The sequence below is a fragment of the Melopsittacus undulatus genome, chromosome 22, assembly GCF_012275295.1.
Source record: "Melopsittacus undulatus isolate bMelUnd1 chromosome 22, bMelUnd1.mat.Z, whole genome shotgun sequence".
Classification (NCBI taxonomy): domain Eukaryota; kingdom Metazoa; phylum Chordata; class Aves; order Psittaciformes; family Psittaculidae; genus Melopsittacus; species Melopsittacus undulatus.
The window spans coordinates 507,602-534,658 of record NC_047548.1 but is presented as its reverse complement, the minus strand read 5'-3'; the positions used below and the strand labels follow the sequence as shown (position 1 = coordinate 534,658).

Below are 27,057 nucleotides of genomic sequence, written 5' to 3'. Positions count from 1 at the left end.
CCCCCTGCGAGCGCCGCTGGGTTGGCCCCGCCCCCTTAAAGCGGCAACGTCGCTCGCTGGCCTTAAAGGAGCCGCGCTTCAACGGTGGTTGCCCCGCCCCCTTTAAGCCACGCCCTCTCACGTAGCCACGCCCCCTCTTCGCGTAGCCACGCCCCGATCGCCTCAGCGATGGCGGCGCCGCGCCCGGGCCTGGCCCCGCTCCCGTTGGAGCCGCCGCGGGTACCGGAGATGCTGGTTCGGGGCAGCAAGTTCATCCGGTGGGAAGAGGTGAGCGGGGGGCGGCCCCGGAGCCCCCGACCCCCCCCGGGACCCCCCAACCTCACCCCCGGCTCCCCCCTCGGCCACTTAAAGTGAACCCGGAACCCCCCAATTCACCCCAAAACCTGCGTTGGGGGCCCCAAAACAGCCTCAAAACAGCCCCAGGGGTCCCCCATCACCCCCAGAGCAATGTGGGACCCCCCCCCCACCATCAAATCACCCCAAAACTCATCCAGGGACCCCCAAAACCTGCCCAGAACCTCTCAAATCGCCTTTAAATGCTTAGGAGGGCCCCAAAACCCGCCTGGGACCCCGGAAATCTTCACTTTTACCCCCAAATCCACCTTGGAAGCCCCAAATCTGCCTCAATTCACCCCAAAACTCACCTGAAAGCTTCTAAACCAATTCAAATCCCTGAGATCCCCCCCTCAATAGACCCAAATCGTCCCTACCCTAACCCTAACCCCCCCCCGAACCCCCAGTTCATCCCCTGCACCCCTAAAGCCCCCCCCCATCACCCCTTTACCCCCCCCCCATTACACTGATCCCCTCCTCCCCCCCTATCCCCCCTAGGAGCCCTCATGGCACCCCAATATTGACCCCCCCCCCCCCCCCCCCCCCCATTGCTGTGCCCTGGTTTCCAGCCATGTCACAAACCTGACCCCGTTTTGGGGCCAGAAAGTGGGATTTTGGGTCATCCCCCCCCAAAGCTTTCCCCTAAGGACACCCCCTCCCCAATCCAACCCCCCCCAATCCCCCCCCCATTTCACCCCTATTTCCACTCTCAGCAATGTAGAAGGGGGTGAGTGGGGGGGGCTGTATAATGGGGGGGCCCTCACATGGGTGCCCCCCCCCGCACCCCCTTGCCCCCCCCTTTAGCTGGGGGTCAAAGGACTTTATGGGGGTCAAAGTCCCCAGGGAGGGGTCGCCCCACCCGGGTCATAACCACAGCAATGGGGGGGGGGGTCCTTGGGGTGCTCTTGGGGTGGTTTTGGGGTGATTTTGGGGTGATTTTGGGGTCTTTGGGGTGGTTTTGGGGTGGTTTTGGGGTTTAAAGGGTGCTGGTTGGGGTTCAGGAGGGTTTTGGGGACCCCCCCCAATGTCACCCCCTGCCCCCCCCAGGAACCGGCCACCCGCACCCTGGTGACGCTGCGCGTTGACCCCGATGGCTTCTTCCTGTATTGGACTGGTCCCAGTATGGTGAGGGGGACCCCAAAACCTGACCCCCCCCTCCCCCCCCCCCCCCCCCCGCACCCCAACCCCCCCCAACCGGAAGTATCCGGTCTCCTCCCGACCTTATCAGCGCTGCAGAAGCCGGGGGGGGGAGGGGAGGGGGGGGGGGGCTCCGTTGCCCCTCCCCCCCCATCCGGGGGTGCCCTTTCCCACGCCCCTCCCCCCCGCAGGAAATGGCCCCCCCGCCCCTCCCCCCACCGCGGAAGTGACCCGGGTTCGGGGGGGGAGGGGCGTGGTGGGGGTGCTGGGTGCCCATTGTGGGTGCTGGGTGCCCCATTGTGGGTGCTATGGGTGCTGGATGCCCTATTATGGGTGCTGTGGGTGCTGGATGCCCCATTGTGGGTGCCCATTGTGGGTGCTATGGGTGCTGTGTGCCCATAGTGGGTGCCCATTGTGGGTCCTATGAGTGCTGGGTGCCCCATAGTGGGTGCCCATTGTGGGTGCTATGAGTGCTGGGTGCACCCGTTTTGATGCAATGCACCCATTATGGGTGCTGTGGGTGCTGTGGGTGCTATGGGTACCCGCTATGGGTGCTATGGGTGCTGGGTCCCGCAGGAGGTGGATCTCTTGGACATCGCTGTCATCCGCGACACCCGGACCGGGCGCTATGCACGGGTGCCAAAGGTGAGGGGGCTCTGGATGGGTGCTGGGGGCATGGGGGGGGCTCTGGGTGCTGTGGGCACCCTGTTCTATGGGTGCCCTTTAATTGGGGTGCTCTGGGAGCTCTGGGCACCCTGTTCTGTGGGTGCCCTTTAATTGGGGTGCTCTGGGTGCTGTGGGCACCCTGTTCTATGGGTGCCCTTTAATTGGGGTGCTCTGGGAGCTCTGGGCACCCTGTTTCAGGGTGCTGTGGGTGCCTGTTTTGGGGTGCTAAGAGTTCTATGGGTGCCCTGTTTTGGGGTTCTATGGGTGCTGGTGGTCGCCTATTTTGGGGTTCTATGGGTGCTATGGGTGTCCTGTTTTGGGGTTCTATGGGTGCTATGGGTGCCCTGTTTTGGGGTGCTATGGCTGTCTTGTCTTAGGGTTCTATGGGTGCTATGGGTGCCCTCTTTTGGGGTTCTATGGGTGCCCTGTTTTGAGGTGCTATGGGTGCTCTGTTTTGGGGTTCTCTGGGTGCTATGTGTGCCCTGTCTTGGGGTTCTGTGGGTGCTATGGGTGCCTCTTTTGGGGTTCTCTGGGTGCTGTGGGTGCCCTGTCTTTGGGGTGCTGTGGGTGCTGCGGTCACCCCCTCACCCTGGCGGGGGCACCCATGGGTGCTGGTGCAGGACCCCCGCACACGGGAGCTGTTGGGGTTTGGGGTTGCCGGGGGGCACCCCCAGGAGCGGCTCCTGACCGTGGTGCACGGCCCCGACATGGTCAACATCACCTTCCTCAACTTCCTGGCTGTGCAGGACCACGTGGCCAAGGTGCACCCATGGGTGCTGGGGGGGGGGGGGGGGCACCCTCCTATGGGTCCCTTGTGGGCGCTTGAGGGGGTCAGAATGGTCCTTGGGGGTCTTTGGGTGCCCAGTGGGGGGGGCTGGGGAGTCCCATGGTGGGGTCTGGGTGCTGATGGGGTTTGGGTGCTGATGGGGGGGGTTTGGGTGCTGATGGGGTTTGGGTGCTGATGGGAGGGGTTTGGGTGCTGATGGGAGGGGTTTGGGTGCTGATGGGAGGGGTTTGGGTGCTGATGGGGTTTGGGTGCTGATGGGAGGGGTTTGGGTGCTGATGGGGGGGGTTGGGTGCTGATGGGGTTTGGGTGCTGATGAGGTTTGGGTGCTGATGGGGTTTGGGTGCTCATGGGGTTTGGGTGCTGATGGGGTCTGGGTGCTGATGAGGTTTGGGTGCTGATGGGGTTTGGGTACTGATGGGGTCTGGGTGCTGATGGGGTTTGGGTACTGATGGGGTCTGGGTGCTGATGGGGTTTGGGTGCTGATGGGGTTTGGGTGCTGATGGGGTGTGGGTGCTGATGGGGTTTGGGTGCTGATGGGGTTTGGGTGCTGATGGGGTCTGGGTGCTGATGGGGTTTGGGTGCTGATGGGGTTTGGGTGCTGATGGGGTGTGGGTGCTGATGGGGTTTGGGTGCTGATGGGGTTTGGGTGCTGATGGGGGGTTCCAGGTATGGACCGAGGAGCTCTTCAAGTTGGCCACCAACATCCTGGCCCGGAATGCATCACGGAACACGTTCCTGCGTAAAGCGTGGGTGCACCCCAAAAACTGTACCCCAAAACCTGACCCAAAACCTGCACCCGAAACCTGCACCCCAAAACCTGCACCCGAAACCTGCACCCCGAAACCTGCACCCCAAAACCTGACTCAAAACCTGCACCCAAAACCTGCACCCCAAAACCTGACCCAAAACCTGCACCCCAAAACCTGACCCAAAACCTGCACCCTGAGCCCTGCACCCAACACCCACACCCTGACCCTTGCCCCCAGCACCCACCCCAGGGTCCCCCAAACCTGCTCCCCCCATCCCCACTCCCCCCGAACCCCAAATCCCCCCCAGAGCCCCCCCCAACCCCTTCCTGCCCCCCCAGTTACACGAAGCTGCGGCTCCAGGTGAACCAGGACGGGCGCATCCCTGTCAAGAAGTGAGTGAACCCCAAAACCAAGGGGGGGTCCCCCCTGTGCCCCCCCCATTGGGACCCTTCAGACCCCCAAATCCCCCCCAAAATTGGGGTTCTGGTGCCCCCCAGCATCTTGAGAGACCCTTTTATGGGGGTCTCCCTTTTTTAGGGTCCCCCTTCTTGACCTGCCCATATTTTTAACCCCCTCTTTGTTGGGTTTCCCCCTAATTTTTGACACTCCCCTCATTGTTGGGGTCCCCCCTTCATTTTTGGCCCCCCCCATTGTTGGGGTCCCCCCCTCATGTTTTGGGGTCCCCCCTCATGTTTGGGGTCCCCCCTCATGTTTGGGGTCCCCCCCTCATGTTTGGGGTCCCCCCTCATTGTTTGGGTCTCCCCTCATGTTTGGGGTCCCCCCCAGCATCCTGAAGATGTTCTCTGCGGACAAGAAGCGCGTGGAGTCAGCGCTGGAGTCCTGTGGGCTGAGCTGCAACCGGGTACGGACGCCCCCAAACAGGGACCCCCCACCCATGGGCACCCTGAAAACACAGCACCCTGAAACCAGAGCACCCCAGATCATGGCACTCGGGGGGTCTGGGTGCTGATGGGTTTGGGTGCTGATGGGTGTTGATGGGTGCTGTTGGGTGCTGATGGGTGCTATGGGTGCTGTTGGGTGCTGTGAGTGCTGTGGGTGTGTGGGTACTGTTGGGTGCTGTGGTTGCTGTGGGTGCTGTGGGTACCCATTGTGGGTGCTGTTGGGTGTTCATGGGAGCTGTGGGTGCTGTTGGGTGCTGTGGGTGCTGTGGGCTCTGATGGGTGCTGTTGGGTGATGTGGGTGCTGTGGTTGCTGTGGGTGTTGATGGGTGCTGTGTGCTATGGGTGCTGTCAGGTGTTGATGGGTGCTGTGGATGCCATGGGTGCTGTTGGGTGCTGTGGGTGCTATGGGTGTTGATGGGTGCTGTGGTTGCTGTGGGTGCCGTGGGTGTTGATGGGTGCTGTTGGGTGCTATGGGCTCTGATGGGTGCTGTGGGCTCTGATGGGTGCTGTGTGTGCTGTGGGTGCTGTGGGTGTTGATGGGTGCTGTGTGTGCTATGGGTGCTGTCAGGTGTTGATGGGTGCTGTTGGGTGCTATGGGCTCTGATGGGTGCTATGGGTGCTATGGGTGCTGTGTGTGCTTTGGGTGCTGTGGGTGCTGTTGGATGTTGTCAGGTGCTATGGGTGTTATGGCTGCTGTTGGGTGTTGATGGGTGCTGTTGGGTGCTATGGGCTCTGATGGGTGCTATGTGTGCTGTGGGTGCCCCCCCCTCACTCCCGTTGCCCCCAGGCTGACTCCATCCCCCCTGAGCTCTTCTCCTTGGACACTTTCCGACGCTTCCTGAGCAAGCTCTGCCTGCGTCCTGACATCGACCGGATCCTGCTGGAGATGTGGGTGCCTGGGGGCTATTGGGGGTCTTATGGGTGCTATAGGGTTGCTATGGGAGTGCTGTGGGTGCTATAGGAGTTCTGTGGGTGCTGTTGGGGTGCTGTGGGTGCTGTGGGGGTGTTATGGGTGCTGTGGGGTAATAGGGGGTGTTATGGGTGCTGTGGTGCGCTCTGGGGGTGTTATGGGCTCTATGGGGCGCTATGGTGTTGTTATGGGTGCTACGGGATGCTATGGGTGTGTTATGGACGCTCTGGAGTTATGGGCTCCATGAGGCTCTATGGTTGTGTTATGGGCACTCTGGGGTTATGGGCTCTATGGGGCTCTATGATGTTATGGGCACTATGGGGCTCTATGGGTGTGTTATGGGTCCCTATGGGTCTCTATGGATCCCTATAGATCCCTATGTGTTTCTATGTGTCTCTATGTGTCCCTATGTGTCCCTATGTGTCCCTATGGGTCTCTATGAGTCTCTATGTGTCCCTATGTGTCTCTATGGGTCTCTATGAGTCTCTATGTGTCCCTATGTGTCTCTTATGTATCTCTATGGGTCTCCATGTGTCTCCATGTGTCTCTATGGGTCTCTATGCCCGCAGGGGTGCGGCAGGGAAGCCGTACGTGAGCCTGGAGCAGCTCCGGGACTTCATCAATGGGGCTCTATGGGGATGTTATGGGTCTCTATGTGTCCCTATGTGTCCCTATGCGTCCCCATGTATCTCTATGTGTCTCTATGGGTCTCTATGTGTCCCTATGTGTCCCTATGTGTCTCCATGTATCTCTATGTGTCCCTATGTGTCCCTATGTGTCCCCATGTGTCTCTATGTGTCCCTATGGCCGCAGGGGTGCCGCAGGGAAGCCGTACGTGAGCCTGGAGCAGCTGCGGGACTTCCTGAACGGGCGGCAGAGGGATCAGCGGCTCAATGAGATCCTGTTCCCCCCCCTGAGTGTGGAACAGGCCCAGGCGCTGGTGCAGAGATATGAGCCCAACCTGCAGTTCCGGCAGCGGGGTCAGCGGGGGGGGGGGGGCTAAGGGGGGGAGGGGCTAAGGGGGTGTGGGAGGGGCTAAGGGGGTGGGAGGGGCTAAAGGGGGTGGGAGGGGCTAAAGGGGGTGGGAGGGGGCTACAGGAGTGGGAGGAGCTAAAGCGGGTGTGGGAGGGGCTAAAGGGGGTGTGGGAAGGGGCTAAAGGGGTGGGGCTATGGGGGTGTGGGAGGGGCTAAATGGGGTGGGAGGGGCCTAAAGGTGTAGGAGGGGCTAAAGGTGGGGGGGCTAAAGGGGCTGTGGGGGGCCTAAAGGGGGTGTGGGAGGGGCTAATGGGGGTGGGAAGTGCTAAAGGGGGGCTCTAAGGGGGCTGTGGGAGGGGCTAATGGGGGTGTGGGAAGGGCCTAAAGGGCGTGTGGGGATCCCTGGAGGGGGTTTAAGGGGGTTCTTGAGGTGGGTTTAGGGGGTTCCTAAAGGGGTGTAAGGGGTCCCTATGTGGGTTTGGGGGTCACTGGATGGGGTTTGGGGGTTCCTAAGGGGGATTTGGGGGGGTCCTAAAGTGGGTTTTTGGGTGTCCCTGGATGGGGTTCAAGGGTCCCTAAGGGGGGTTTTGGGGTCCCTGGGGATGGGTTTGGGGTCCCTGGATGGGGTTCAAGGGTCCCTATGGGGGTTTTGGGGTCCCCAGCAGGGGTTGGGCTGAGTTTCGGGTGCCCCCCCCAGGGCAGATGTCCATGGAGGGCTTCGGGCGGTTCCTGGGGGGGGAGGAGAACAGCATCGTCCCCCCCGAGAGCCTGAGCCTGCACCAGGACATGAGCCAGCCGCTGAGCAGCTACTTCATCAGCTCCTCGCACAACACCTACCTCACTGGTACCCAACTGCATCCTGACTGCATCCCGACCTGCATCCTGACCCCTGCATCCCGACCTGCATCCCAATCTGCATCCCTAAACCTGCATCCCAACACCTGCATCCTGACCTGCATCCTGACCCCTGCATCCCGACTTGCATCCCAATCTGCATCCCTAAACCTGCATCCCGACCTGCATCCTGACCCCTGCATCCCAACCCGCATCCCAAAACCTGCATCCCGACCTGCATCCTGACCCCTGCATCCCAACCCGCATCCCAAAACCTGCATCCCGACCTGCATCCTGACCCCTGCATCCCTAAACCTGCATCCCGACCCACATCCCGAAACCTGCATCCCAATCTGCATCCCAACACCTGTATCCTAACCTCTGCATCCCGACCTGCATCCTGAAACCTGCATCCTGACCCGCATCCCAAAACCTGCATCCAAACATCTGCATCCCTAAACCTGTATCCCAACACCTGCATCCCGACCCGCATCCCAACCTGCATCCCGAAACCTGCATCCTAACCTGCATCCCAACCCCTGCATCCTGACCCCTGCATCCCAAAACCTGCATCCCAACCTGCATCCTGAAACCTGTATCCCGACCCGCATCCCGAAACTTGCATCCTGACCTGCATCCTGATTACTGCATCCTGACCCCTGCATCCTGACCTGCATCCCTAAACCTGCATCCCTAAACCTGCATCCCTAAATCTGCATCCCTAAACCTGCATCCCTAAACCTGCATCCCTAAACCTGCATCCCGACCTGCATCCCAACCTGCATCCTGAAACCTGCATCCCTAAACCTGCATCCCTAAATCTGCATCCCTAAATCTGCATCCCTAAATCTGCGTCCCTAAACCTGCATCCTGAAACTTGCATCCCAACCTGCATCCTGAAACCTGCATTCCTAAACCTGCATCCCTAAATCTGCATCCCTAAACCTGCATCCCTAAACCTGCATCCCTAAACCTGCATCCCGACCTGCATCCCAACCTGCATCCTGAAACCTGCATCCCTAAACCTGCATCCCTAAATCTGCATCCCTAAATCTGCGTCCCTAAACCTGCATCCTGAAACTTGCATCCCAACCTGCATCCTGAAACCTGCATTCCTAAACCTGCATCCCTAAATCTGCATCCCTAAACCTGCATCCCAACATCTGCATCCCGAAACCTGCATCCTAAACCTGCATCCCAACCTGCATCCCTAAACCTGCATCCCAACCCACATCCCAACCCACATCCTGACCTGCATCCCGAAACCTGCATCCCGAAACCTGCATCCCAACCTGCGTCCCTAAATCTGCATCCCAGCCTGCATCCCTAAACCTGCCTCCCGAAACCTGCATCCCTCAACCCTGTATCCCATAACCTGCTCCGGGGGTACCCCTGACACCCCATTTGCAGTGGGGCAGCTGCTGGGTTTGGGGTACAGGGGGTGCAGTGGGATTGCACTGCGGTGTCTCTGTTTGAGGGCACATTGGGGGCGCATTGGGGATGCATTGGGGTGTCTGTGTTTAGGGGTGCATTGGGGGATATTCAGGGGTGCATTGGGGCACATTGGGGATGCATTGGGGTGTCTGTGTTTAGGGGTGCACTGGGGGGTATTCAGGGGTGCATTGGGGCACATTGGGGATGCATTGGGGTGTCCATGTTTAGGGGTGCATTGGGAGGTATTCAGGGGTGCATTGGGGCACATTGGGGATGCATTGGGGTGTCCGTGTTTAGGGGTGCATTGGGAGGTATTCAGGGGTGCATTGGGGCACATTGGGGGTGCATTGGGGTGTCCGTGTTTAGGGGTGCATTGGGGGCACATTGGGGATGCATTGGGGTGTCCGTGTTTAGGGGTGCACTGGGGAGGTATTCAGGGGTGCATTGGGGCACATTGGGGGTGCATTGGGGATGCATTGGGGTGTCTGTGTTTAGGGGTGCATTGGGGGATATTCAGGGGTGCATTGGGGCACATTGGGGATGCATTGGGGTGTCTGTGTTTAGGGGTGCACTGGGGGGTATTCAGGGGTGCATTGGGGCACATTGGGGATGCATTGGGGTGTCCATGTTTAGGGGTGCATTGGGAGGTATTCAGGGGTGCATTGGGGCACATTGGGGATGCATTGGGGTGTCCGTGTTTAGGGGTGCATTGGGAGGTATTCAGGGGTGCATTGGGGCACATTGGGGGTGCATTGGGGTGTCCGTGTTTAGGGGTGCATTGGGGGCACATTGGGGATGCATTGGGGTGTCCGTGTTTAGGGGTGCACTGGGGAGGTATTCAGGGGTGCATTGGGGCACATTGGGGGTGCACTGGGGATGCATTGGGGGGGGTCTCTGTTCAGGGGTGCATTGGGGGTCGGTACCCGGTGCCCTGACCCCCCCCCCCCCCCCCAGCGGGTCAGCTGACCGGCGCCTCCTCGGTGGAGATGTACCGGCAGGTGCTGCTGAGCGGCTGCCGCTGTGTGGAGCTGGACTGTTGGCAGGGGCGCCCCCCGGAGGAGGAGCCGGTTATTACACATGGGTTCACCATGACCACCGAGATCCCCTTCAAGGTGCGAGCGGACCCCGGAACTGAGACCTGAACCCTGAAACTGAGACCTGAACCCCCAAACCTGAACCCCGAAACTGAGCCCTGAGCCCTGAAACCTGAGTCCTGAACCCTGAACCTGAGCCTGAACCCCCAAACATGAGCCCCAAACCTGAGCCTGAACCCCGAAACTGAGCCTGAACCCCCAAACCTGAACCCCGAAACTGAGCCTGGGGCAGCGAAACTGAGCCCTGAACCCCAAACCTGAGCCCCAAACCTGAGCCTGAACCCGAAAACCTGAGCCCCAAAACTGAGACCTGAACACCCAAACCTTAGCCCCAAAACTGAGCCTGGGACCCCAGAACTGAGCCCTGAACCCCAAAACCAGAGCCCTGAACCCTGAAACTGAGCCCCAAAACAGCCCTGAACCCGAAAACCAGAGCCTGAGCCCCAAAACCTGAGGCTGGGACCCTGAAACTGAGCCCTGAACCCCAAAACTGAGCCTTGAGCCCAAAACCTGAGGCTGGGACCGCCAAAACTGAGCCTGGGACCCCAAAACCTGAGCCCTGAGCCCCAAACCAGAGCCTGGGACCCCAAAATTGAGCCCTAAACCCCAAACCTGAGCCTGGGGTGCCCCCCCCGAACCCCCATTTACCCCATAGGAGGTGATCGAGGCCATTGCCGAAAGTGCCTTCAAGACGTCGCCGTATCCTGTGATCCTGTCCTTTGAGAACCACGTGGACTCGTGGGTGCCCCCCCAAAACCAACCCTGACCCCCCCAAACACCTGGGCCCCAACGACCCCCCAAACCAACCCTGACCCCCCCCTAAACCCATCCCTCACCCCCCTAAACCAGCCATGACCCCCCCCAAACCAACCCTGACCCCCCAAACCCATCCCTGACCCCCCAAAGCAACCCTGACCCCCCCAAACCAGCCCTGACCCCCCCAAACCCATCCTTGACAGCCCCAAAACCAACCCTGACCCCCCTAAACCAACCCCCCCAAACCACCATAACCGCAATAGGGACGATGCTGCCATGGGAGGGATTAAACCCCCCCCAAACCCCCTTTTTCCCCCCAGAAATGGGGGTTTGGGGGGGCTGGGGGGTGGGTGAGAGTTTGGGGGGTCCCCCCCCCACCCCCAGCACCCCAATACCCCCCCCAGGGCCAAGCAGCAGGCGAAGATGGCCGAGTATTGCCGCAGCATCTTTGGGGATGCGCTGCTCATCGACCCCCTGGACAAGTACCCGGTGGGTTTGGGGGGGCCCCGGGGGGGGCATGGGGGGGATTTGGGGGTGCAGGGGCCGATTTTGGGGCCCCAAAGGATGGATTTGGGGGTGAAGGGGAAGAAAGGGAAACCAAGGGCTGGTTTGGGGGGTCAGGGTTGGTTTGGGGGGGTCTGGGCTGGGTTTAGGGGGGGTCATGGCTGGTTTAGGGGGGGTCAGGGTTGGGATTGGGTCTATCAAGAATGGGTTTGGGGGGGTCATGGCTGGTTTGGAGAGGTCAGGGCTGGTTTGGGGGGGTCAGGGATGGGTTTGGGGGGGTCAGGATTGGGTTTAGGGGGGTCAAGGATGGGTTTGGGGGGGTCAGGGCTGGTTTGGGGGGGTCAGGTTTGGGTTTAGGGGGTTCAGGGCTGGTTTAGGGGGGTCAGGATTGAGTTTGGGGGGGTCAGGGATGGGTTTAGGGGGGTCAGGATTGAGTTTGGGGGGGTCAGGGATGGGTTTGGGGGGTCAAGGATGGGTTTGGGGGGGTCAGCGTTGGGTTTAGGGGGGGTTCATCCCATGGGGCCCCCCCTGACTTTGGGGGTGCTGCAGCTGGAGCCGGGGGTGCCCCTGCCCAGCCCCCAGGACCTCCTGGGCCGGATCCTGGTCAAGAACAAGAAGCGGCACCCGAGGGGGACCCCAAAACCACCGCTGAACCCCAAAACCAGCGACCCCGGTACCCAACCCCCCCCAACCCCCCCTGCACCCCAAAACCAGCGACCCCGGTACCCAACCCCCCCCAACCCCTCTTGCACCCCAAAACCAGTGACCCCGGTACCCAACCCCCCCCTGCACCCCAAAACCAGCGACCCCGGTACCCAACCCCCCCCAACCCCCCCTGCACCCCAAAACCAGCGACCCCGGTACCCAACCCCCCCCTGCACCCCAAAACCAGCGACCCCGGTACCCAACCCCCCCCTGCACCCCAAAACCAGCGACCCCGGTACCCAACCCCCCCCCGCACCCCAAAACCAGTGACCCCGGTACCCAACCCCCCCCTGCACCCCAAAACCAGCGACCCCGGTACCCAACCCCCCCCCCCACCCCAAAACCAGTGACCCCGGTACCCAACCCCCCCCCCGCACCCCAAAACCAGCGACCCCGGTACCCAACCCCCCCCAACCTCCCCTGCACCCCAAAACATCCCAATGCCCCCCCCGCACCCCAAAACCAGCGACCCCCGTACCCAACCCCCCCAACCCGCCCTACACCCCAAAACATCCCAATGCCCCCCCCCTGCACCCCAAAACCAGTGACCCTGGTACCCAACCCCCTCCAACCCCCCCTGAACCCCAAAACCAGTGACCCCAGTACCCAACCCCTCTCGGGTTTTGGGGTCCCCCCCAACCCCTCTCCTCTTCAGGCCCCCCCCCGGAGCCCCCCGAAGTTGGGGTCCCCCCAGTGCCCAATGGGGAGGAGAAGGGGCCCAGACTGGGGGAACCCCGGAAGTCCATTGGTGAGTGGGGAGGGTTATGGGATGCAGGGGGTAATTATGGGATGCAGGTGTGATTATGGGATGTGGGGGGAGGTTATGGGATACAGGGGGTGATTATGGAATGCTGGGGGTGATTATGGGATGTGTGGGGAGTTATGGGATACTGGGGGTGATTATGGGATGCAGGGAACGTTATGGGATGCAGGAGGGGTTATGGGTTGCAGGGATGTTATGGGATGCAGGTGTGATTATGGGATGCAGGAGGGGTTATGGATGCATGGGGGGTTATGGGATGCAGGGGGTGATTATGGAATGCAGGGGACATTATGGGATGCAGGAGGAATTATGGGATGCTGGGGGTGATTATGGGATAGAGGAGCTGATTATGGGATGCAGGGAATGTTACGGGATGCAGGGGGTGATTATGGGATGCAGGGGGGTTATGGGATGCAGGTGTGATTATGGGATGCAGGGGACGTTATCGGATGCAAGGGGGGTTATGGGATGCTGGGGGTTTATGGGATGCAGGGGGGGTTATGGGATGCAGGGCACATTATGGGATGCAGGAGGGGTTATGGGATGCTGGGGGTGATTATGGGATAGGGGGGCTGATTGTGAGATGGAGGAGGTGATTATAGGATGCAGGGCACATTATGGGGTGCAAGGGGGGTTATGGGATGCAGGGGACATTATGGGATGCAGGGGGGGTTATGGGTTGCAGGAGGGGTCATGGGTCACAGGGGGCTCCTGTTGTGCATGGCCTCCCCCCATCCCCCCCCTCCCCCCCAGACCGCGATGCTGACAGTGAGGAGGAGGAGGAGGAGGAACCAGCAGAGATGAAGAAGCCAACGACCGATGAGGTCAGGACCCGGGGGGGGGGGGGAGGGGTCAGGTTCGGGGTCATGACCCCCCTGAGTGCCCCCCCCCCATTGCCCCCCCCCCCCAGGGCACAGCCAGCAGTGAGGTCACAGCCACAGAGGAGATGTCCACACTGGTCAACTACATCCAACCTGTCAAGTTCAAGTCATTCCAGGCTGCCCGAAGTCAGTGGGGGGGGAATGGGGTGGGGGGGGTTTAATGGGGTTTGGGGGGGTTAATGGGGGTTGGGGGGGGTTTAAGGGGGTTTGGGGGGACGTTAATGGGGTTTGGGGGGGGTTAATGGGGTTGGGGGTTAATGGGGTCTGGGGGGGTCCTGAAGGGGTTTGGGGGGGTTAATGGGGGCATTAAAGAGGGTTTGGGGGTGTCCTCATGGAGTTTGGGGGGGGGGGTTAATGGGACTTGGGGGCATTAAAGAGGGATTGGGGGGAGTTAATGGGGTTTGGGGGGGTCCTGATGGGGTTTGGGGGAGGTTAATGGGGTTTAGGGGGGGTTTAATGGGGTTGGGGGGGTTAATGGAGTTGGGGGGGTCCTGATGGGGTTTGGGGGGGTTAATGGGGTTGGGGGGGTTAATGGGGTTTGGGGGGGGGCGTTAATGGGGTTGGGGGGCATTAAAGAGGGGTTGGGGGGGGTTAATGGGGTTTGGGGGGGGTTAATGGGGTTGGGGGGGGTTAATGGGGTTTGGGGGGGCGTTAATGGGGTTTGGGGGGGGTTAATGGGGTTTGGGGGGGTCCTGATGGGGTTTGGGGGGGTTAATGGGGTTGGAGGGAGTTAATGGGGTTTGGGGAGGGATAATGGGGTTTGGGGGGGGTTAAAGGGGTTTGGGGGTGTCCTGATGGGGCTTGGGGGGGGGGTTAATGCGGTTTGGGGGGGGATAATGGGGTTTGGGGGAGGCGTTAATGGGGGTTGGGGGAGGTTTAAGGGGGTTTGGGGGGGTTTCAAGCAGTTGGGGGGGTACTAAGGGGGTTTAGGGGAGTCCTGTTGGGGTTTGGGGTGGGTTTAAGGGGGTTTAGGGGGGCTCTGATGGGATTTGGGGGTGCTAAATGGGATGTTTGGGGTTTGGGGGTCCCTGTTTGATGTTGGGGTTCCGCCCCCCCCCCCCCCAGAACGCAACAAAGCCTTTGAGATGTCATCCTTTGTGGAGACCAAGGGACTGGAGCAGCTCACAAAGAGTCCCCTCGAGTTCGTGGAGTATCCTCCAGGGGGGGGACCCCGAGATGGGGGAGACCCCCCGAGGGGGGGGGCAAGGGGGGATTGAGGGGGTACGGGGGGGTTTGGGGTGCACTTAGGGCTCTATAGAGGGGTTTGGGATGCACTTAGGGCCCTATAGAGAGGCTTGGGTTGCACTTAGGTCCCTATATAGGGGTTTGGGATGCACTTAGGGCCCTATAGAGGGGCTTGGGTTACATATAGGGCCCTATAGAGGGGTTTGGGGTGCACTTAGGGCTCTATAGAGGGGTTTGGGGTGCACTTAGGGCCCTCTGGAGGGGTTTGGGGTACATACAGGGCCCTATAGAGGAGATGGGGCTGCACTTAGGGCTCTATAAAGGGGTTTGCGGTGCATTTAGGGTTCTATAGAGGGGTTTGGGGTGCACTTGTAGCTCTATAGAGAGGTTTGGGGTACATATAAGCCCCTATAGAGGGGTTTGGGGTACATATATGGCCCTATAGGCCCCATAGGGCTCCGTGGGTGTGGGGCGCCTTCCTTGACGCTCAGGTACAACAAGCGCCAGCTGAGCCGGGTCTATCCCAAGGGCACCCGCGTGGACTCCTCCAACTTCCAGCCCCAGCTCTTCTGGAACGCCGGGTGCCACATGGCAGCGCTCAACTTCCAGACGCTCGGTCAGTGCTGCCCCATAGTGTGCCCCATAGTGTGACCCTGACCCATAGTGTGACCCTGACCCATAGTGTGATCCTGACCCATAGTGTGACCCTGACCTATAGTGTGACCCTGACCCATAGTGTGACCCTGACCCATAGTGTGATCCTGACCCATAGTGTGACCCTGACCCATAGCACACCCCATAGCGTGATCCTGACCCATAGCGCCCCATAGTGTGACCCTGACCCACAGCGTGACCCTGACCCACAGTGTGACCCTGACCTATAGTGTGACCCTGACCCATAGTGTGATCCTGACCTATAGTGTGCCCCATAGTGTGACCCTGACCCATAGTGTGATCCTGACCCATAGTGTGACCCTGACCTATAGTGTGCCCCATAGTGTGACCCTGACCCATAGTGTGATCCTGACCTATAGTGTGATCCTGACCCATAGAGTGATCCTGACCCATAGAGTGATCCTGACCTATAGTGTGATCCTGACCTATAGTGTGATCCTGACCCATAGAGTGATCCTGACCTATAGTGTGATCCTGACCCATAGTGTGCCCCATAGCGCGATCCTGACCCATAGTGTGCCCCATAGTGTGACCCTGACCCATAGCGTGCCCCATAGCGTGACCCTGACCCATAGTGTGATCCTGACCCATAGCGTGATCCTGACCTATAGTGTGCCCCATAGCGTGATCCTGACCCATAGTGTGATCCTGACCCATAGCGTGATCCTGACCTATAGTGTGCCCCATAGTGTGATCCTGACCCATAGTGTACCCCATAGTGTGATCCTGACCCATAGTGTGCCCCATAGTGTGATCCTGACCCATAGTGTGCCCCATAGTGTGTCCCTCACCCATGGCATGACCCTGACCCATAGCATGCCCCACAGTGTGACCCTGACCCATAGTGTGCCCCACAGTGTGACCCTGACCCATGGTGTGCCCCACAGCATGACCCTGCCCCACATCCCTGCCCCACAACCCAGCCCCAAGGTTCAGCCCCATAGCTCAACCCCACATCCCAGCCCCACATCTCAGCCCCACACCCCAGCCCCACACCCCAGCCCCACATCTCAGCCCCACATCCCCCCCAGACGTGCCCATGCAGCTGAACCTGGGGCTGTTTGAGTACAACGCTCGCTGTGGGCTCCTGCTCAAGCCTGAGTTCATGCGACGACCGGACAAAGCCTTTGACCCCTTTGCTGAGGACCTGGTGGATGGGATCGTGGCCAACACCCTGAGGGTGCAGGTGGGGACCCCCCCCAAATGGGAACCCCCCAATGGGGACCCCCCCCCCACAATGGGGACCTCCCCTCAATGGGGACACCCTCCAATGGGGACCCCCCACAATGGGGACCCCCCCATTAGTGGGGACCCCCCCAAACCGGGCTCCGGGGTCCCCCCATTGGTGTCCATGGGGGGAGGCATCACCTTTATTGACCCCGGTGGGGGGGGAGGGATGCTGGGGGGGCTTTGGGGTCACAAGGGGGAAGTTTGGGGTCACAAGGGGTGGATTTGGGGGTCACAAAGGGGGGAGTTTGGGGTCTTTGGGGGGGGTTTGGTGGTCCCGGGATGGGAATTGGGGGTCTCAAGGGGGGTTTGGGGGTCACAAGGGGGGTATTGGGAGTCCCAGTGGGAGGTTCAGGGGTCCTGGGCATGGGTTTGGGGTTCATGGGGGGGGATTTGGGGGTCACAAGGGGGGTGCGGGGGTCCTGGGGGGGGAATTGGGGATCCCAAGGGGGGGTTTGTGGGTCCCAGGGTTGGATTTGGGGGTCCCGATGTTGGATTTGGGGGTCCCATGGGGGGTATTTGGGGGTCACAAGGGGGGTTTGTGGGTCCTGGGCATGGATTTGGGGGTCCCCGTTGTGAACTGGGTGTCCGGGGGTCGGTCACGTGTCCCCCCCGGTCAGGTGATCTCGGGGCAGTTCCTCTCGGAGCGCCGGGGGGGGGGTGTACGTGGAGGTTGATGTGTTCGGGCTCCCGGTGGACACTCGGCGCCGGTTCCGGACGCGGCCGTGTCAGGGGAACCCGTTTAACCCGGTGTGGGACGAGGAGCCCTTCCTGTTCCCCAAGGTCAGGGGGGGTCACCGGGGGGGGGTATCCGGTTGTACCGGGGTCACCGAGCTCACCCCCCCCCCCCCCCCGGTGCAGGTGGTACTGCCCTCACTCGCCTCCCTGCGTGTGGCTGCCTATGAGGAGGGCGGAAGGTTCCTGGGGCACCGGGTGCTGCCGGTGGCGGCGCTGCGGTCAGGTGAGCAACGGGAACGGGAATGAATGGGGATGGGGATGGGAACAGGGATGGGAATGGGAACGGGGATGGGAACGGGAACGGGAATGAATGGGAATGGGGATGGGAACAGGGATGGGAATGGGAACGGGAACGGGGATGAATGGGAATGGGAATGAACGGGAATGGGGATGGGAATGGGAATGGGAATGGGAACGGGAATGGGAATGGGGATGGGAATGGGGATGGGAACGGGAGTGGGAATGGGAGTGGGAATGGGAACGGGAACTGGAATGAACGGGAATGGGAACAGGGATGGGAATGAACGGGAATGGGAACGGGAATGGGAATGAACGGGGATGAATGGGAAAGGAAATGAATGGGAAAGGGAATGGGAACGGGAGTTAATGGGAATGGGAATGAATGGGAATGGGAATGAGAATGGGAATGGGAACGGGAGTGAATGGGAATGGGAATGAATGGGAATGGGGTCGGCATGGGAACAGGAATGAATGGGAAAGGGAATGGGAATGGGAAAGGGAACAGGAATGAATGGGAATGGAAGTGGGAATGGGAAAGGGGATGAACAGGAATGGGAATGGGAATGGGAATGGGAACAGGAATGGGAATGGGGATGGGAATGGGAACGGGAATGGGGACGGGAATGGGAATGAACAAGAAGGGGAACGGGAATGGGGATGGGAATGAACGGGGATGGGAATGGGAATAGGAATGGGAATGAATGGGAACAGGAACAGGGACGGGAATGAAGGGGAATGGGAACGGGAATGGGGATGGGAATGGGAATGAACGGGAACAGGAATGGGAATGGGAGTGGGAATGGGAATAGGAATGGGAATGGGAATGGGAACAAGAATGGGAACGGGAATGGGATTGGGAACAGGAATGGGAATGGGAACGAGAGTGGGAATGGGAACAGGAATGAACGGGAATTGGAAAGGGAACGGGAACTAGAGTGGGAACGGGAATGGGAACAGGAATGGGAAAGGGAATGGGAACTGGAGTGGGAATGGGAACGGGAACTGGAATGAACGGGAATGGGAAAGGGAATGGGAATAGAAACTGGAGTGGGAATGGGAACAGGAATGGGAACAGGAACAGGAAAGGGGTGTCCCGCGGGGTCCCCCCTCTTCCTGCCCCCCCACCTCCATGTTGTGCCTCCCCATAGGATACCACTACGTGTGCCTGCGCAATGAGAGCAACCAGCCCCTGTGCCTGCCTGCCCTGCTGCTCTACACACAGGCCTGCGACTACGTCCCCCAGGGACACCAGGGTCAGGGGGGACCCCAAAACCTGGGGGGGGACCCCAAAACCGGGGGGGGACCCCAAAACATGGGGGGGGGGGGAGGGCAGCACCCCCAGTGCTTGGTGCTGGGTGGGGATTGGGGCAGCCCCAGTTTGAGAGCAGTCGCTCTCCTTTTGGGGCCACCCCCCCTTTTTGGGGGGCCCATGGGCTCTTTAAGGGCCCCCCATCTTTGTGGGTGACCCCAATTGTGGGGTACCCCCATTTATGGGGTGTGTGCTATAATGGGTGTTGGGACACCCATTCTGGGGTGTCCCCAATGTTCTTCATTTTGGGGTACCCCACTTTGCTTCCTTCCACTTGGGGGGGGGTCCCCCCATGTTGGGGCCCCCCTTCTTTATGGGGGTGCAGGGCAGCACCTCCAGTGCTCCCATTGCAGGGGGGGGGGAATCCTCCCCATTTGGGGCAGTTTCCCCACTTTGTGGGTTCCCCCCATTGTTGGGGGGGTCCCCCCATTATTGGGGTCCCCATTTCCTCTTCGGACCCCCCCAAATCTCATCCCCCCCCCAGATTATGCCGAGGCCTTGAGCAATCCCATCAAACACGTGAGCCTCATGGACCAGCGCGCCCGGCAGCTGGCAGCCCTCATGGGGGATGGAGAGGTGGGGGGGGGGGAAGGGGTTCGGGGGGGTCACAAGGGGTTTGGGGGGGGGTTTGAAGGGAGATGGGGAATGGGATGGGGGGGGAAGGGTGGAGGGGGGTCTGGGGTTTGGGGGGGGTCCAGGGGGGGTTTGTGAGGGTCCATTGAGGTTTGGGGGGGGTCAAGGGGGTTTTGGGGGGTCCATGGAGGTCTGGGGGGGGGTCCATGGGGGTTTGGGGGGGTTCAGGGGGTTTGGGGGGGGGTCCATGGAGGTCTGGGGGGGGCCATGGAGGTTTGGGGGTGGTCCAGGGGGGTTTGGGGGGGTCCATGGGGGGCTATGGGGGGGTCCATGGAGGTCTTGGGGGGGTCCCATCCCTTTTGCCCCCCCTGAACTCCCCTTTCCCCCCCCAGGAGAACCCCGAGAAGCCGCGTGAGAGCCTGGGGGGGTCCCGAGGGGACGCAGCCACCGACCCCCCCCCCCGAGCCCCGGCCCCCCCCCCAGCCCGGAGCCCCCTCCCCCGGCCCCCCCCCGGTGTCCAGCCCAGGTAAGGGGGTGCCCCCAGTGATGTGGGGGCCCTAAAAAGGGGGGGGTCCCTCCAAACCCCCCCCAGGACCCCCATTATCATCCCCCCTCCACAGGGCAAAGGGACGACCTCATTGCCAGCGTCCTCACAGGTAAGATTTGGGGGGATCCCCATTGATATAGGGGTGACCCCCCCTCACCTTCACCCCCCCCCCCCGGGATCTTTGGGGTCCCCCCAAACCCCCCCCATCCCCCCCCCCTTTGTGCCCCCTGGGGCTCTCAGGATGCTCTGGAATGGATTGAGGACAATGGGGGGGGGGGGTCCCCCACAACGGGTGGGGTTGGGGCCCCCCCTGACCCCCCCTGCCCCCCCCAGAGGTGGTGCCCCCCTCGCTGCAGGAGCTGCAGCAGCACAAGGCCTACGTGAAGCTGCTCAAGCAGCAGGGCCGGGAGCTGAAGGAGCTGCACAAGAAGCACCTCAAGAGGCTCCTGACCCTGCACAAGCGGCTGGCAGGGAGGTGGGACCCCAAAACCTGACCCCCCCCAAACCCACAACCCCCCCGAGCCCCAAATCCCACCTTTGAACCCCCCAAATCCATCCCTTGAACCCCCAAATCCCACCTTTAAACCCCCAAATTCCCCCCTTGAGCCCCCCAAATACATCCCTTGAACCCCAAAACCAGACCCCCCCGAACCCCAAATCCCACCTTTGAACCCTCATATCCACCCCCTTTAACCTCAAACCACCCCCAAAGCCAAATCCCCCCTTTGAATCCCCCAAATCCCCCCCTTGAACCCCAAAACCTGACCCCCCAAACCTGGACCCCCCTGCACCACAAATCCCACCTTTGAACCCCCCAAATCCATCCCTGGAACCCCAATCCCTCTTCCCCCCAAGTCAAAGCTATTCAGGCCTTAGAAAAGGGCCCGTATGAAAAGGGCACCCCAAAAGTGGGGTCACCCCAAAACCCACTCCCCCAAACCCAGCCACTCAAGGCAGCAGCAAAGAGCCCCCTAAGAAAGGGGCACCCCAAAAGTGGGGACACCCCAAAACCCAGATCCCCCCCTGCACCCCAAACCCCCCCACCTTGAACCCCCAAATCCCCCCCTTGAACCCCAACCCCCCCCAAGCCAAAGCCATTCAGGGCTATGAAAGGGACACCCCAAAAGTGGGGTCACCCCAAAGCCCCCCCGGGGACCCCAAATTCACGGGGGGGACCCCAACATTGCAGCAGCAAAGGGGCAGCAGGAGAGCTGCTGGAGCTGAGGCAGGAGCAGCACCGGGCAGAGCACGGCTGCAGGAGGGAGCACCTGCGGCAGGTACTGGGAGCACTGGGAGGGACTGGGAGGGACTGGGAGCACTGGGGGGGACTGGGAGCATTGGGGGAGACTGGGAGCATTGGGAGGGACTGGGAGCACTGGGAGCATTGGGAGGGACTGGGAGGGATGGGACTATTAAAAACCCAGCAGTGTCTGGGACTACACTGGTCTATATTGGTCTGTACTGGTGCATACTGGTCTGTACTGGGCCATACTGATCCATGGTGGTCTTATGTTAGTCTGTACTGATCTGTATTGGTGCATATTGGTTTGTACTGGTCTTTAGTGATCTATATTGGTTTGTACTGGTCCATACTGGTCCGTACTGGTCCATACTGGTCTGTACTGGTTCATACTGGTCTGTACTGGTCTCAGGCCCAGCAGCGGCTGCGGGAGGTGGCTCTGGAGGCTCAGGCTGCACAGCTCAAGCGCCTGCGGCAAACGAGTGAGAGGTGGGTGCAGGGGGGGTCCCATGGGTGGGGGTCCCATGGGTGCAGGGGGTTCCCATGGGTGCAGGGGGGTCCCATGGGTGCTGGGGGGTCCCATGGGTGCAGGGGGGTCCCATGGGTGCAGGAGGGTCCCATAGGTGCAGGGGGTGTCCCATGGGTGCTGGGTGCCATTGGGAGGTGGGGGGGTGCTGGGGGGGTTATTGGGTGGGGGGGGGTGTTGGGGTGTCCCATGGGTGCTGGGTGTCATTGGGGGGGGGGCGGGGGGGTCATTGGGTGCAGGGGGGGTCCCATAGGTGCAGGGGGGGTCATTGGGTGGGGGGGCACCCATGGGTGCAGGGGGGGTCATTGGGTGGGGGGTGTCCCATGGGTGCTGGGGGGGTTCCATAGGTGCTGGGTGTCATTGGGGGGGGGGGCGGGGGGGGGTCATTGGGTGGGGGGGGGTCCCATGGGTGCAGGGGGGGTCATTGGGTGGGGGGGCACCCATGGGTGCAGGGGGGGTCATTGGGTGGGGGGGGCACCCATGGGTGCAGGGGGGGTCATTGGGTGGGGGGGCACCCATGGGTGCTGGGGGGGGTCATTGGGTGGGGGGGCACCCATGGGTGCAGGGGGGGTCATTGGGTGGGGGGCACCCATGGGTGCTGCAGAGCGGCGGCTGCCGCAGGGAGAAGAAGGAGCTGCAGAAGATCCTGGACCGGAAGAGGCATCACAGCATCACTGAGGCTCGAGGCCGGCGAGGGGGGGGGTACGAGCGGGGGGGGGCAATGGGGACAGGAGCCATCCCATTGCAATGAATGGGGGGGGGGCAATGGGGACAGGAGCCATCCCATTGCAGTGAATGGGGGGGGCAATGGGGACAGGACCCATCCCATTGCAATGAATGGGGGGGGCAATGGGGGGTGGGACAGGACCCATCCCATTGCAATGAATGGGGGGGGCAATGGGGGTTGGGACAGGACCCATCCCATTGCAATGAATGGGGGGAGGCAATGGGGGTTGGGACAGGACCCATCCCATTGCAATGAATGGGGGGGGCAATGGGGACAGGACCCATCCCATTGCAATGAATGGGGGGGGGGGAAATGGGGGTTGGGACGGGACCCATCCCATTGTAATGAATGGGGGGGGGGGAGGGATGTCAGTTTTGGGGGCGGGGGCCTGGGGGTGCTGCCCCCCCCCTTAACTTGTGCCCCCCCACCCCAAAGGGAGCTGACGGAGATCAACCGGCGCCACATCAATGAGTCAGTGACCTCCATCCGCAGGGTGAGCCCCAAAACCCCCCCAGGGACCCCAAAACCCAATGGGGGACCCCCCCACAAACACCCCCCCCCCCCTCAAACACACCCCCCCCAACCCTTCCCCCATTCCCCCCTTTCAATGTACCCCATGTTTCGGGGGTGATACCCCATTGGGGGGGGTGTTGCCCCATTGGGGGGGGTATTTTCGGGGTGCCCCCCCCTCATTTTGGGGTCCCCCCCAGCTGGAGGAGGCACAGCAGCGGCGCCAGGAGAAGCTGCTCGAGGGGCACCGAGGGGTCCTGGAGCAGATCCAAGCGGAGGAGCCTCGGGTATGGGGGGGGGGGACACCCCCAAACCTGGGGGGGGGATGGGGGGGGGGTCAGTGCCATTGACCCCCCCCCTGACCCCCCCCTGACCCCCCCCCCCCGCAGCTGGAGCAGGAGCTGGAGCGGGGCCGAGCGCTGGAGCTGCTGGCGCTGCCTGAGGAGCTCGGGCGCCTCCTGCTGGACGGGGCTCACACGGCAGAGACCCCCCCGGGCGATACCACCGTGCTCTGACGGGGGGGGGGCACCCCTAACCCTACCCCCCCATTCATGCCAATGGAGGTGCCTTGGCTTGAGGTTTGTGCCCCCCCCCCTTTAAGATATGGGGGGGTCCACATACACACACACACACCCCCCTCATCTTCCGGGGGGGGGCTACACCCCACTTCAGAGACCACTAATGGGGGGTTCCCCCCCCCATGCTCACACTCCACACCCCCCCCCTTAATTTTGGGGTCCCCCCCATTGTGTTGGGGCCAAATCATGGGGGACCCCCAAGTATGGGGTAATGGGGGGGGCTGCTTCACGACACTAAATCCCCTCCTGCCCACGCTTCCTTTGCCCCCCCACACTTGGGGGGGGGATAAAGGGGGGCTCCAAATCCTACTTTTGGGGGGGGGCCCCCAAAATCCTCCCCCTTTAGGGGGTCTCCCCCCAACCTTCCTCCTCCCTCCCCATTTGGGGGGTTGCTCTAAAGGGCTATTTTTATACCAACCCCCCCCAGTTGAAGGGGGGGGGACCTGTCTGTCCTGCTCTGCTGTTGGGGGGGCCCCCCAAACTGGGGGCCCCCCCAAACCCACCCCCCTTTGTACAATAAGAGTCTCTTTATTCTTCTATGGAGCCGCATGTGTTATGGGGGGAGGGGTTTGGGGGTGTGTCCCCCCCCGAGCTTCAATTGGGGGGGGGTCAATATGGAGGGGTGGGGGCACCCCCAAACCCTGCCCCCCCCCTTTCCCAGTGCTTCCTCCTATGTTACCCCCCCCCCCTTTTTGCTTGGGGAGGGGGGGGTCACTTGGGGGGTCCCCCCTATTTTTACCCCCCCCCAATTTGGGGTCCCCCCACCCATTTTAAGGACCAACCCCTTTATAAAAAATCACCCATTTTATTGCCCCCCCCATAAAACATGGGGTCCCCCCTCCCAACGGGGGGGGCGGGAGGGGGGGTCAAGGGGGGGGTCTGGGGGGGCCGGGCCCGGGGGGGGGAGGGGCTCCCCACCACCTCCTCAGGGCCTCGCGCCAGCTCCGGGTCCCCCCCGCACTGTTGGCACGTGGCAGCATCTGCGGGGGGGAGAGGGGAGGGGGGGTCAGGGTTGGGGTCCTCGTGTCCGGACCACCCCCCCCCACATCACCCCATAGACTCACTCCCCCCCCACCCCCCATAACAAAGGCTCCTATAAGAGACACCCCCCCCAAAAGATGCCCCCCCCCATTTCCGTTTCCCCCATAATCAGTTCATCCATAACACCCCCCCCATAACCAGCCCCAAAACACCCATAACCCCCCCGTGTCCTCCCCTATTGCCGCCCCATGCCCCCCCAAACACCCATAACCCCCCCATGTCTTTCCCCCCCATTGCCCCCCGTGTACCCCACTTGCCCCCCATTGCCCCCCCAAAACACCCATAACCCCCCCACCCCGTGTCCTTCCCCCCCATTGCCCCCCCTTGCCCCCCCCGCCCTCCCCAAACACCCATAACCCCCCCGTGTCCCCCCCATTGCCCCCCCCGTGTCCCCCCTCCCCAAAACACCCATAACACCCGCACTCCGTGTCCTTCCTCCCATTTCCCCCCCCGTGCCCCCCCAAACACCCATACCCCCCCCCCGTGTCCCCCCCCATTGCCCCCCCTTGTCCCCCCCCCCCCCCCACCTCCTGTTGGAACTCATCACTCATCCTCCTCAGCTGCCTCCCGAACCTTCTCGCCGCCCACAGCGCGGGGGGGGCAGAGCGTGACCTGACCCTGACCCCCGGGGGGGGCTCCGTGGGGCTGCGACCCCCCTCTGACCCCAGCCGGGCCCGAGCCTCTGGGGGGGGGGGATGGGAGGGGGGGGGGGGTCAGTGAGGTGTCCCCCCCCCCCAACCCCCCCCCATAGAGGTGACTGGGGGTGATGGGGGGGGGGGGAGGGGTCTCACCTGCAGCGGGGGGGGGGGAGCCCCCGCAGGGGGACCCGGGGTCCTCCGGGAACTCCTCGAGGCTGAACATGGGGTCGGCATCGGCTGCGGGGGGGGCAGGGGGGGGCTGCACCCCATAACCGGATACACACAACGGGGGCACCCCAAGAACGGGAACCCCTTAAACCCCATAACCGGATACACACAACGGGGGCACCCCAAGAACGGGACCCCCTTAAACCCCATAACCGGACACCCCAATAACGGGGTCCCCCTTAACTGGGGCTCCCCCATAACCCGGACCCCCCCCCCATAACCCGGCTCCCCAATAACCGGGACCCCACCATAACAGGGCCCCCCCACCTTGACTGGCCCCCCCATAACCGGACCCCCACTTAATCGGGGCTCCCCCATAACCCGGACCCCACCATAACAGTGCCCCCCCCTTTATTGGACCCCCACATTACCGAGCCCCCTATAACCGCCCCCCCCTTTAACCCGGCTCCCCAATAACCGAGGGCCCCCCCCCCTTGACTGGACCCCCCCATAACCGGACCCTCCTATAATCGGGGCACCCCCTTAACTCGGCCCCCCCAATAACCGGATCCCCCCATAACCGGCCCCCAATAACCGTGCCCCATAACAGGCCCGCCCCACAACAGTTCCCCCCCCATAACCGGCTCCCCAACACCCCCCCCCCCAAACCACCCCCCCATAACCGGACCCCCCCCCCCCCCCCCGTGTCCCTCCCCTCCCCCCCCCATTGGCTCCCCCATACCCGGACCCCCCCATTGGGGACCCCCTGCCCCTCCCCCGGCCCCACCTCGGTCCCCGCGGCCGCTCCGGCTCCGTCCTCCGTCACCGTCTGACCGGCAGCACCGGCAGCCAATCAGCGCTCGGGATCCCGCTGCCGTCCGCCTGACGTCATCACGTCAAAGCGAGACCCCGCCCCGCTCTCCCTCACATGGGCGGGGCCAGGGATCGACGTCACCCGCCCGGCTCCAAGATGGCGGCCGCGGCGCTCTGGGTGCGTTGGAGGCTCCGTCTCTATGGTCCTGGCGCAGTGCTGGGGGGGGGGCGGTACCCAAGGGCTGGCTCCTCCCCCCGCCCCTCCCCCCGCCCCTCCCCCCACCGGTGCCTCATGGAAACGGCCCCAGGGCTGAGCTGGGACCGGATCGGGATCGACCGGGAGCGACCTCGTGGTGCCCTTGGAGTGGGGGAGGGGGGATCATGGACACCGGTACAGGAGGGGACACCGGTATCACCGGTACAGGCAGTGATGGGGACACCTGTATCACTGGTACAGGTGGTGATGAGGACACCGGTATCACCGGTACAGGCAGTGATGGGGATACCGGTATCAGTGGTACAGGCGGTGATGGGGACACCAGTGTCACCGGTACAGGCGGTGATGGGGACACCGGTATCAGTGGTACAGGCAGTGATGGGGACACCTGTATCACCGGTACAGGCGGTGATGGGACACCAGTGTCACCGGTACAGGTGGTGATGGGGACACTGGTATCACCGGTACAGGTGGTGATGGGGACACCAGTATCACTGGTACAGGTGGTGATGGGGACACTGGTATCACCAGTACAGGCGGTGATGGGGACACCGGTATCACCGGTACAGGTGGTGATTTAGACACCGGTATCACCGGTACAGGTGGTGATTTAGACACCGGTATCACCGGTACAGGCGGTGCAGGGGCACCAGTATCACCAGCACAGGAGGTGAT

The 27,057-nt window shown here is 62.0% G+C and overlaps 2 protein-coding genes across 2 annotated transcripts; one reads left to right on the top strand and one right to left on the bottom strand.

Moving 5' to 3' along the window:
- Nucleotides 1-137: 137 nt before the first annotated feature.
- On the top strand, nt 138-24,042 carry PLCB3 (phospholipase C beta 3). Its single transcript, XM_034071852.1, is given in 35 exon segments — nt 138-267; nt 1,381-1,458; nt 2,047-2,115; nt 2,757-2,897; nt 3,590-3,669; nt 4,011-4,064; nt 4,459-4,534; nt 5,362-5,462; nt 6,298-6,464; nt 7,157-7,303; nt 9,682-9,839; nt 10,477-10,559; nt 10,982-11,066; nt 11,631-11,754; nt 12,442-12,534; nt 13,303-13,373; nt 13,460-13,556; nt 14,496-14,580; nt 15,107-15,231; nt 16,322-16,476; nt 17,138-17,170; nt 17,172-17,300; nt 17,379-17,478; nt 18,644-18,748; nt 19,289-19,380; nt 19,770-19,841; nt 19,894-19,903; nt 19,998-20,033; nt 20,258-20,399; nt 21,114-21,201; nt 21,577-21,653; nt 22,312-22,392; nt 22,853-22,910; nt 23,128-23,214; nt 23,317-24,042. Coding segments are annotated over 35 exon segments (3,324 nt in total). The 5' UTR covers nt 138-168; the 3' UTR covers nt 23,443-24,042.
- Nucleotides 24,034-25,607, bottom strand: BAD (BCL2 associated agonist of cell death). Its single transcript, XM_034071851.1, has 4 exons — nt 25,338-25,607; nt 25,074-25,228; nt 24,389-24,485; nt 24,034-24,041 (listed from the first exon to the last, which is right to left on the bottom strand). The coding sequence occupies exons 1-4, from the start codon at nt 25,405-25,407 to the stop codon at nt 24,034-24,036; spliced, it is 330 nt and encodes a 109-aa protein (XP_033927742.1). The 5' UTR covers nt 25,408-25,607.
- Nucleotides 25,608-27,057: the final 1,450 nt, after the last annotated feature.

Excerpts from the sequence above, each read along its gene's own strand:
- BAD (XM_034071851.1), bottom strand. The coding sequence starts at position 25,407 with ATGTTCAGCCTCGAGGAGTTCCCGGAGGACCCCGGGTCCCCCTGCGGG. Across the intron at positions 25,229-25,337 it reads CTCCCCCCCCCCCGCTGCAG|AGGCTCGGGCCCGGCTGGGG; the intron begins GTGAGACCCCTC and ends CCCCCCCCCCAG. Across the intron at positions 24,486-25,073 it reads GTGATGAGTTCCAACAGGAG|ATGCTGCCACGTGCCAACAG; the intron begins GTGGGGGGGGGG and ends TCCCCCCCGCAG.